Source organism: Ostrea edulis, chromosome 1, assembly GCF_947568905.1.
Source record: "Ostrea edulis chromosome 1, xbOstEdul1.1, whole genome shotgun sequence".
Lineage (NCBI taxonomy): Eukaryota > Metazoa > Mollusca > Bivalvia > Ostreida > Ostreidae > Ostrea > Ostrea edulis.
Window position 1 is genome coordinate 71,027,997 of NC_079164.1, and position 11,155 is coordinate 71,039,151.

Below are 11,155 nucleotides of genomic sequence, written 5' to 3' on the forward strand. Positions count from 1 at the left end.
ATTTTTTCAAATATAATACTTTCTTCCACGAAAAAATTTAATTTAAGCAGAAAAATTGAATAAAAACGTTTTTGAAAACAGCGCTAAATTGTAGCGAGTATCTAAGCAAAGGGGGGTAACCCAAGTAACAATTGTTTATTTAGAACAATAACACGTTTAACTTCATTTCAAAACAATCAACGTTCTAGGTGACAGAAAACAGTAGGAGGATTGTGGAGGGTGATACTGAAGCATTTTCAGAAATCCCCGGTCCTAATGGAGATCAAAATGTTAATTTACAGCAATAAAACGAGAAAAGTAGAACCATTATCTTCCGACGTATTTCAACGACTTATAGATGCTAAACAGATGGGAAACGGTAAAAAAAAACTTACTTCAGTATAAGGTAACATTCCTTAAGCAAAGAAATAGCAGCATCAGATCTGTAAACATTCCCGTTCATACGATGACGCCACGTAAACAAAGTTCTACAACTCTTACAAATTATATGAAATATTGAAAACGGGCGAGTTGGGTAAATCCGAAAAAATAAATAAAAATATTTCACTTATTTCCAATTTTAGTATCAACTAGCAAGCCCCTAGGAGCTGCTTAATAGAATATACATGTACATGAACAACACAACGATAGGTATGACGAGTTTCTCAGCCAAGCAGTTCAGTTAATTCTAGACCACATGAGGGGATGTGGACCCATAATTAATCATCCAATTATCGTGACCAGCAATGGAATAAAGCTGCAAAACCCAGACTTTAGCATGTTTCACAATGTCAATAGTACTGGAAACGTAACCATTAAAGTAAACTATCTGAAGGAATGAAATAGTCAAATATCGTTGTACAGTATACCATGTATTTATGTTTGGGTCAAGGACCCCCACCCCACCCACCCCACCCACCCACCCAATTTTAAAAAATGTTTATCAACTTGTTGTGTTTTAGGTATATGATATAAATAATATCACACTCTAATGTTGATCTCGGACCTGGGATTGCCCCTCGAGTGATCTCGGCCCGAGCCCGTAGGGCTCGGGCCGAGATCAACTCTCGGGGCCAATCCCAGGTCCGAGATCAACATTAGAGTGTGATATTCTCTATATAGCTAATTCACTGAATATCAGTCAATAGCCTTTCATTACACATTTTTAAAATTCTATGCAGTTTTAATTCTTAAAAAGCACATTAGTTGACATTTTAACCACATTTTTACGTCACAATCGTCGAGTTTGGTATAAAGTAAATGTGGCGTCGTAGTTAGCTTTTGGCTTAAAGTGGTCGCCCAGTAAAAGTCCGGGTGCTCTCTATAATATATGTAATACACCTTTCTTATGTAAACCTTTCAGGGCCACTTAAAAGGAATGATAAGCTTGATACTGTGAAACACAGGGGTAATAACGCGAATTTAAAAGGCGTTATTGTAACACTGAACAAAGACGCACGTGCAATAACGCAGTTAAAGGCTTTAGAATACAAAAAGAAGGCGTATTAACGCGAATAAAAGGTCTTTCGTTTGCATTAACGTTATCATTACGATATCATCTCGTATTATTACGCCTTTCCATCCGCGTTCTTACGTCATTTCTATCCGCGTTATTACGATTTAGATTTAAGCTATTGTGCTTTTCGTTCGTGTTATGGCACCTTTCTTTTCCCTTATTACTCCTTTGAAAATTTATTTATGTTTGAAATGATCTGTTCCTACTTTATAAACATCGATGATCTTTATAACAGGAAATCATAAAAAAATGTAGAGCAGGAATTCTGGTACCTGTATTTCTTAGTGATATGCTGTCTTTATAGGGGCGCATGATAGGTATCAAAAGACAGCTAATAAAACTGCAGCAAATAAGTTAGTGCGTTTACAACTTTCGATATATCGAATGCACATGTATGGTATGAGGTGATATTTTCTTAGATGCAAAATTTCTCTCCAACATCTAAGACACAGGTGAACAACCTATTTTGATGGCGGCCAAGGATCTGGGTGGAGACACCTTCATGTCGCGAGATCAAACGACATTTAGCGACTCTCTTTAATCTCGCTGTTTATGGGATACATTAGGTATCAGTTTAGTAGGTCAATTACCGTTAGATGTCTTTTCTCGTTTTATCCGATTTCAGAAAAAAATTATAATATCGTATATCTATTGTGAAGTAGTTATGTATTGTATTCTTTGCTGGGTGAGATTGAAAAAGGCTAGTGATCCCATCTTATAAGACAGTTAAGACAAGTCAATTTTTGATCAAATTTGATACCAATTAAATAATATATAGATATCAATAGTTAAACCTCTTACCTATCATGGTGCCCATGATAAGGAAAATCCCGGACACCAACCCTACATGGCGATCTAGTTCCGAAGCCATCCCGGACTTTCCGTCCAACTTCCCTCCACCTGCAAATAAAGTCTTCTACTTTTGTAAACAACGCAATGCACAACGCATAATTTTTTGCGCACTATGAGTATGTTGGCTATGAGAATGAAATTGCGTTGTATACATGCCTTCCAAATTATATAAATTTATTAAGTATATGTATCACCACTGTACATTCGGTGAAGCGGAACATATCAACTCCATCCGGACTGGGGTCCACATGGATCAATGTTGAATTGATAACATTTAGGGCTTTTGTTAGCAATGCCTTTAAAACTACGTATCTCATTATAACCCTGTGATTACTCATTCGTTCAGCATTTCTCACGTTTTATATGTATATATATTGACACTGTTTACAAAAGTAACACAATCAAATTGTCCAGTTAAAAGACGGGTTGTTGACATCATAATTAATAATGAAATGCTAAGTAGACGTATTAATTTGAAAGGAGTTGTAATTTTTTCCCAGTGTTATACGCAATATTAGTATAGCCCACCCGTCAACCGCCTCACTGAGTATGCAGTCAACAAAAAAGGGTACAAATGTACTTATATATTCATTTAAACCTGCACATTCAGCAAATGTGCTTCTGGTTTCGATTTAGCACCATGCCCTGACGTTCTCCCACCCGCATTTTATCACCGGGTCATTTGTTTAGCTAATCAATTAAATTTCGGAGACTACTGAATTTTCCACACACCAATATTTACATACAAAGTTAACCTATTTTGTTAAGAATCAAACTGGAGCGTAACAGTCTAAAATTGTATAGACACGGACCGACCACGTGAAAACAGACTGCACATGGAATATGATCTCTCTGCTGCGTGCACAGTTATCGACATAGGAAAATAATCAAATGCTTCTTTGTCTGTTACGTGTGTAGATTGAAATAAATCAATCCATTTAGTATGCAACGCAAAAATCACTTTTGCAACCCCCCCCCCCCCATCCCATAAATTATCATCCCATAGTGATAAAAAAATACCCTATGAAATACCTGTAACAATTTCAAAATGATATAAGTACACGTACCTGCCATATTAGGTAAAATGTCCAAATATGTCAAGTAACGAATGCCCACGCATGTCGTCGCGCTCTTATACCCTCAGTGGGTCACGTGGTCCTAACACCTAGTGATCTATGACCCAGACATTAGTAAAGTTTCATCTGGACCATGAATACCGTCAAACCGTATAAAGGTGAGGTGATTGACATGGGTAACTTATTACACAAGTAAAGCGGCAAGTGACAGAGTTTTCAGCTAACCTGACCCAAAGGCTCAAGTGGGCTTTTCTGATCGAAATAATGACATATTCGTCATTTGTTGTTAAATTTTTACACTGTCATCTTCTTCCAGAATGACTAGGCTAATTTCAATTAAACTTGGTACAGTGTACAAATCATTCTTGGGTAAAGGAGATTCAAGTTTGTTAAAATTAAGGCCCATGCCCCCTTCAATGGGGGAGATAAATCGAGAAAAGGTAAAAATAGGGTTGTGGCATTTAAAAATCTTCTCAAGAACCATTGGGCTGGAGAAGTTGAAATTACATAAAAACTTTCTGGCATAATGTAGATTCAAGTTTGTCAAATCATGGCACCGGGGCGTAGGATGAAGTCACTATAAGGAATCAAAGTTTTACATGGGGATATGTAGGGGAAAATCTTAAAGAATCTTCTTTTCAATAACAACAGGGTCATGACATGTCATATCAAAATGCAAGAATCCAGGTAGTGCAGATTATATATATATATATATATATATATATATATATATATATATATATATATATTAAATTGTGGTCCCAGGGATAGGGTAGGACCACATTAGGAGATCAAAGTTTTACATAGGAATGTATCCATTAGGTACAGTAAATCTTTTAAAGAATATTGTTCTTAATAACAGCAGGGCCATAATTACTCATGTTAATATGCAAGCATCTCCAGGTAGCTACATATGTAGGATTCACGTGTGTTCAAATTGAGACCCCCAGGGGTAGGGTTGGGCCAAGATAGGGGATCAAAGTTTATTCTGAGAATATACAGGGAACCATCTTTAAAAATCTTCATCTCAACAACAGCACGGCCATGAATCGTTATACAAGTATCTACTGGTATCCAAGTTGGTCAAAGCAAGACCTCCGGGAGTAGGGTTGTGTAACAATAGGGAGTCAAAGTTTTATATGGAAATACATAGAAAAACATCTCTAAAAGTCTTATCAACAACAGCAAGGCCATGATTATTGATATTATCATGCAAGCATCTGCAGGTAGTTCAAATTCAAGTTCGTTCAATTCAGGGAGCCCTAGGGATAGGATGGCATCACAATAGAAAATTAAAGTTTTATAAGGGAATGCACAGTAAATTAATTAAGCGAATTCTTTTTCATGAGTAGCAAGACCACGCATAGTTATATTAAAATGCAAACATTCCTAAGTTATGTGGGTTCAATTTGAAATGCTTCTGTGACTAAAATTGGGGACATATTGGTTTCCCCCTCTCTGTCTGAAATTTAAACATAGCTCATAACTTTTAAATGGTGAGTGACAGGACTCGCATATTTTATATGTGCATTCCTTGTGAAAATACCTTTCTGTTGGTACTAATATTTTTAACCTTGTCACTTTGGAGTTTGATCTATTTTCACTTAACCTAGACAATATCTCTCGAACTGTTTAATGTACATGTAAGGTTATCATATTTTGTATATAAATGTGTAGATTCCTTATGGCAAGAAATTTCATTTGACGCCATGATGTTTGACCTTATGACCTTGGAGTTTGACCTAAATTTCAAAATTTTAATCGAAACTTTAAGCTTACTCAGAGGTTTTGAATGGTGAGTGATATTTCTTTTATATATCATGTATCTCTTCTTTGTTTTTGTTTTTTTATCATTTCATTTTATTTTCTGAGCACATTCTGTATAATATTATAATACAGTAACTATGAATAAAGTAAGTCCCATGTGAAGAAGCAGAAGTGTTCATTTTCTAAGAGAGAGAGAGAGAGAGAGAGAGAGAGAGAGAGAGAGAGAGAGAGAGAGAGAGAGAATTATGAAAAAAATCAGGTTCCATCTATTTCATTGGGTATCAAATTTCTCATTATCTACATTTTTATAAAAATAGATTTTTGTGCTTCATAATATTTATAAAGATGATGTTGCATAATGCATACTCGGAGGTTTGTCTGTACATGTTGCTGTGTATAATATTTCAACCAAAGTAAAAGAATACTTTGAATATTCTTGTTTCTATCAAGAATACCCAAAATAAATGATTTTTACTGAGTTCTAATTGAAACTTTGTTGTATATTCCAAGTAACGTTCAACGTCATCATGAGATGATTGAACATAGTTCCAATCCCATATCATATGTTCTATTGCTTCCTTTTCTGTGACAAAATGTACACAACTTAGAGTTTTAAAAAGAAATGAATATGTAGGTAGAATTGTGTTAGTAATTCTATATTGAAACCATTGGAGTTTACAGTTTTTATACGCCCGTCTTAAGACGGGACGTATTATGGTATGGCGTTCATGTCCGTCCGTCTGTTAGCTTTTTCGTGTCCGACCCGTAACTTAAATACTACAAGGCCTAGAATCATCAAACTTTGTCTGTAGATACATCTTGGGTAGAAGGTGTGTCGCGCATTAAAACCAGGTCACTGTGACTTTTCGTTAAGAAGATATCCGTCTGTCCGTCCGATTGTTAGCTTTTTCGTGTCCGACCCGTAACTTAAATACTACAAGGCCTAGAATCATCAAACTTTGTCTGTAGATACATCTTGGGTAGAAGGTGTGTCGCACATTAAAACCAGGTCACTGTGACTTTTCATTAAGAAGATATCCGTCTGTCCGTCCGTCTGTTAGCTTTTTCGTGTCCGACCCGTAACTTAAATACTACAAGGCCTAGAATCATCAAACTTTGTCTGTAGATACATCTTGGGTAGAAGGTGTGTCGCGCATTAAAACCAGGTCACTGTGACTTTTCGTTAAGAAGATATCCGTCTGTCTGTCCGTCTGTTAGCTTTTTCGTGTCCGACCCGTAACTTAAATACTACAAGGCCTAGAATCATCAAACTTTGTCTGTAGATACATCTTGGGTAGAAGGTGTGTCGCACATCAAAACCAGGTCACGGTGACTTTTCATTAAGAAGATATGGCCATATATGGCAAAAACTTGTCCGGCTCATAACTTGAAAACTATTAGACCTAGAATCACCAAAATTGGTCAACTAATGCATCTTAGGTAGAAGGTGTGTCGCATCCTACTTTAAAGTCACTGTGACATTTAATTAAGGTGATATTAAAAAAAAATGTTTTAATGGTTACAATCTATACTGTTAACAATATGTGACGGGCGTATCATGTGCCGTGGCGGTGCACTTTATTTGTGACTGTGAATGGTGGTTTGTGTATTTTTCCCACTCCCTTTTATCTATCTCTAAATGTTCACTCCATCTTGTTCTGCCCATTGTCATAGAGGAATGTATTTAATATTTCAGAAAATATTTTTGGTTGTTTTTTTGGGAGGAGGGTTTTTTTGTTTTTTTTTTTTTTGTTTTTTACATTTCAGCACACCATATGTTTGATCTAATAAGTTTGACTTTTTAATTACTGTTTTAATGGCATTAATAATGCTTACATATTGTAAGATGTTAATCTTGATATGTGGATAAATATTGCAAAACCTATCAAACTAAACAAAATGCACCATCCTCGTCAATGATATCATTAATGTCTTGTGTTACTGTCAAATAAACATTAGAAAAGGTTTTCCCTCCGATATGTAACATTGGGTTATAAAACAGAGGGGAGTCTGCTGCAACATCAGACCCTGTAAAGGTATTTTGTAATTCCACCCATGCTTTGAACACATCTATCCAAAATTTATTTTTCAATGATTTCAAAACAATATTAACTTTGCTATTGGCAAACAGAAGATTATCACTAAATTTTTATCCAATCCATACAGTGTGAGTTTTAGAGTAACTGATACAAAATCAAGACATTTCTGAATTTTTTTGTAATATATTAAAAGTTTCCAACAAACTTTCTTTACTTCCATCAAGAATGATTGAGGTATCATCAGCAAGTTGAGAGATTTTTTTCAGTATTGCCTACAAATATACCTTTAATTTTCTTGTTTTTCCTAATATGTATTGTTAAAATTTCAGTACAGATAAAAAAAGATAAATAAAAAATAAACGGAGAGAGAGAGAGAGAGAGAGAAGAGAGAGAGAGAGAGTCTCCTTGTCTGTATGTATACTTTGTGGCAAATCCTTTCTTTTGGTAACAAATATTTTTTATCTTGTGACCTTGAACTTGGAATTTGACCTACAGACTTTTAAGAAAAGTTAACCTATAGTAGGCAATATCTTCTGAATTCGAACTGTTCAACGTAGGGCTTTCATATTTTGTATATAAATTCCTTATGGCAAGTTTCACACCATGATTTATTGTGACTAGGTTGGGACTGAAACACTGGGTCAAAAGTTTTCATGTGAATAAAGATTGAAGAAATCTTTAAAATTACAACAGATGAACAACAGCAACGCCAAGGTGACTCAGGTGAGTGATTTTGCCCGTTGTGTATATTGTGCCGAAGGTGTGTGTCAAAACGATTTCCACTGTTTCATTTCTGTGAAATTCCATTCCAACCCCTCCTCAGAGACCGCAACAAATATTTTGTTAAAATTTCAAGCTAGCAAAATATGCAAATAGGTTGGACTGAATTTTCTGAGATTAAGAGAATATGGACCCTTTCCATCGCGTATATTTTTACACCGTTCCCTACCATTTCTATCCCTCCCCCAATTCCTTGTAGAGTTTTGACACGGATGCAACAGGTAATCTATAGAAGAACGTGCACGTGTCAGTTACCTTATATAGTTTACTATCTTCCACTCATTTCTGTTTTGAGTTATACCATGTGACGTCTGTGACTTTCAGTTTCACAATGTTCTACGATAGCTTTCGAGTTGTGTTTGTGACTTTCAGTTTCACAATTAGGGTTGTGTTTGTGACTTTCAGTTTTACAATTAGAGTTGTGTTTGTGACTTTCAGTTTCACAATTAGGGTTGTGTTTGTGACTTTCAGTTTCACAATTAGAGTTGTGTTTCTGACTTTCAGTTTCACAATTAGGGTTGTGTTTGTGACTTTCAGTTTCACCATTAGGGTTGTGTTTGTGACTTTCAGTTTCACAATTAGGATTGTGTTTGTGACTTTCAATATCACAATTAGGGTTGTTTTTGTAACTTTCAGTTTTACAATTAGGGTTGTGTTTGTGACTTTCAGTTTCACAATTAGGGTTGTGTTTGTGACTTTCCGTTTCACACTTGGGGTTGTGTTTGTGAGTTTCACGATGTTCTAAGTGGGCTTTAGAGCTGTGTTTGCGTCGGACCTCTGACCCAATATACTTATTCAGATTACGGATGTAGTATTCAGATTGGTCTATAAAAACAGCTGAAACCTTAGAGTATTTTCAAAAATCATTTCGCATGGCCATTTATTTATCACACCAGTACATTGTATGCAATAGATAACAGTAAAAACTTCTTTATTATTGATGATGAGAAATACCAGTAACCTAACACAGACCTTCGCTGACAGTATCTCTCTGCACAGATCTGTAACAAATGATCATCTTAATTCTGTGAAAGTTCTGTTGTCTGTCAAGAATTATAATAATTTTCATTAAGACTTCAAATCCAAACATTTGCTGTGACAGGTTTCTGAGAGAGTCCAGGTTATAATCATGTATATCCCTACATTTGCGTCAAGGTTTGAATTTATTTTTTTTTTATTATCAACAAGTTCATAGTCCATAAAGTGTGCAGGTTTAAACCAATAATCAATTGTCGCATTTAAACAATAAATCTTTGCTTTTTCTGCAAATACTTGAGAGGCTTTTTTGCACAGACAAGGGGTTCTTTCCTGGTCGTTAAAGAATTGTTAACCTGTTCAGGTATGTCCGTATATGTTTTATTCATAAAACGTGCTAGTTTCTGTCTAAAGGGGAGACGAAATTGCTGCAATGCTCCGATAGAAGATCGGAAGGCTCGTGCGCTCATACCTCTCAACAAAATATAAAAGACGTCTTGAATGTTAATGGTGCTTCAGGAGAGTCTTTTAATTTAAAACCATGAGAACTGAATGTGCTGGGAAATATTTTCCTCCATTTTGTTGTCTGTTTACATTGAAGTACCGATAGTTAGATTCCTCAGAAAGAACTTGGTCAAACTCTTCAAGGCTACTAAATACATTAGCGTAGCATTGTAGAGGTTGGGAGTCCAAAATCAAATGGATCATATACGCACACGACACCATCTTCAGGTTTGGGTCAGAGGAAGAGCGCTTTGTGTATCACAGTACTAAAAGTGACATTTTGATTTTCCTCGCCATTGACTGCCAACTAGATTCTAATGTCCCCATCTAGTTGCACGATGGCTGTTTTACCATACGATAACAATTGATTTGTTTGAAGATGATAATTAAGAAATAAATTTGATTTTAAAAAAAATACATGAGAGTATTTATATCCTCATGTACATGTATTCTTTAGATAAAATTTATCTCATATAATATTTACATCCACCTTTCATTTCTCAGTTGTTAAGATATTAACTAGTATTTGTATTTAAACGCGCATTGATTATAATACTACCATTTGGTTCAGTAACGAGCAGCATATTAACTACATTTTGAGGTGGGGGTCGCTGATAGCAAATGATGGAAGTTAATTCTAATACATTTCATAAGCTTTTTGATATAAAACGGGAATTTAGGAAACATTAACATAAAACGCACAGAATAAATATCGATTTCTGCATAATTTAAAAGTTCCTTTGCAGTTTTGAAAGTATAGTGTCAAGGTTTCTCTCAATTACAGAACTAAATCCACAACAACTTGCCATAAAATATTGAGTTACAATCAAAAAGTAGAGAGTTTAATGTATTCTCAAGAGGCACTGTAGGAATAGAAAAACCAAAACTTACTGTATGTCTCACAGTTGCAATTTATTTAAAATATGTGTTTGCGCTATAGTTATATCGGTATTCATATTGTCGCTCATAGCCAATTGAATACAAACTAGTTTTTGAAGTATGTGAGAGTCAGTGTGAAAGTTTTATATTGTACAGGTGGTAATTATTTCTACTTTTAGTTCAACTTTACGTTTGACTGACCAGTGGTCTGAGTTCATAATACTATAGACCAATGGATTTTACCGAATACTAATTAATTATGCTTGTGTTACTAACCCGTGCACTATATAAAGTTAGAAACCCCGCCAAAATCCCCACTCTAAGCCTTGTACCAATATGGTTATATTGGTCAGTCCTTGGTAACATATCGATTCACTCAATGTAATATTTTGTTCATTTATAGTACTGGATACCTGGTAAGATTTACATTTATCTTGTAATTCATTTACTTGTTAAATATATGTAATTATACTGGCAGTCGTATTAATCAAGATTATTTGATACATATCAAATAGTCCACCATCAATTAAGATTGGCTAATACAGTTCGTACCGTTTACGAAATAAACCTGGTTCGAACTATATTGCCTCTTACAATACCGCCTAACGGGGAACGAGTTAACTTTTTATTCTGCTCAAACCTTAGATTCAACACATTGTGAAAAATGATTTTCTTAATGACAATCCATTGCCATCGAGCTAATTTATTAACATCGTGCAATCGTATACGCAGCCAAACAATCCTTTACCAGTCCAGCAACAGGATGAAGCCAAAAAACAACAAAAGGG

At 35.2% G+C, this 11,155-nt stretch overlaps 1 protein-coding gene across 1 annotated transcript in view; it reads right to left on the minus strand.

Moving 5' to 3' along the window:
- LOC130052856 (b(0,+)-type amino acid transporter 1-like) overlaps positions 1-2,495 on the minus strand; it is a 31,668-nt gene extending 29,173 nt beyond the window's left edge. Inside the window, exon 1 of the mRNA XM_056158989.1 lies at positions 2,297-2,495. Within this exon, the coding sequence (XP_056014964.1) occupies positions 2,297-2,366 (70 nt within the window). The 5' untranslated portion in view covers positions 2,367-2,495. The remainder of the gene's footprint in view (positions 1-2,296) is intronic.
- Between the last annotated feature and the right edge of the window lie 8,660 nt (positions 2,496-11,155).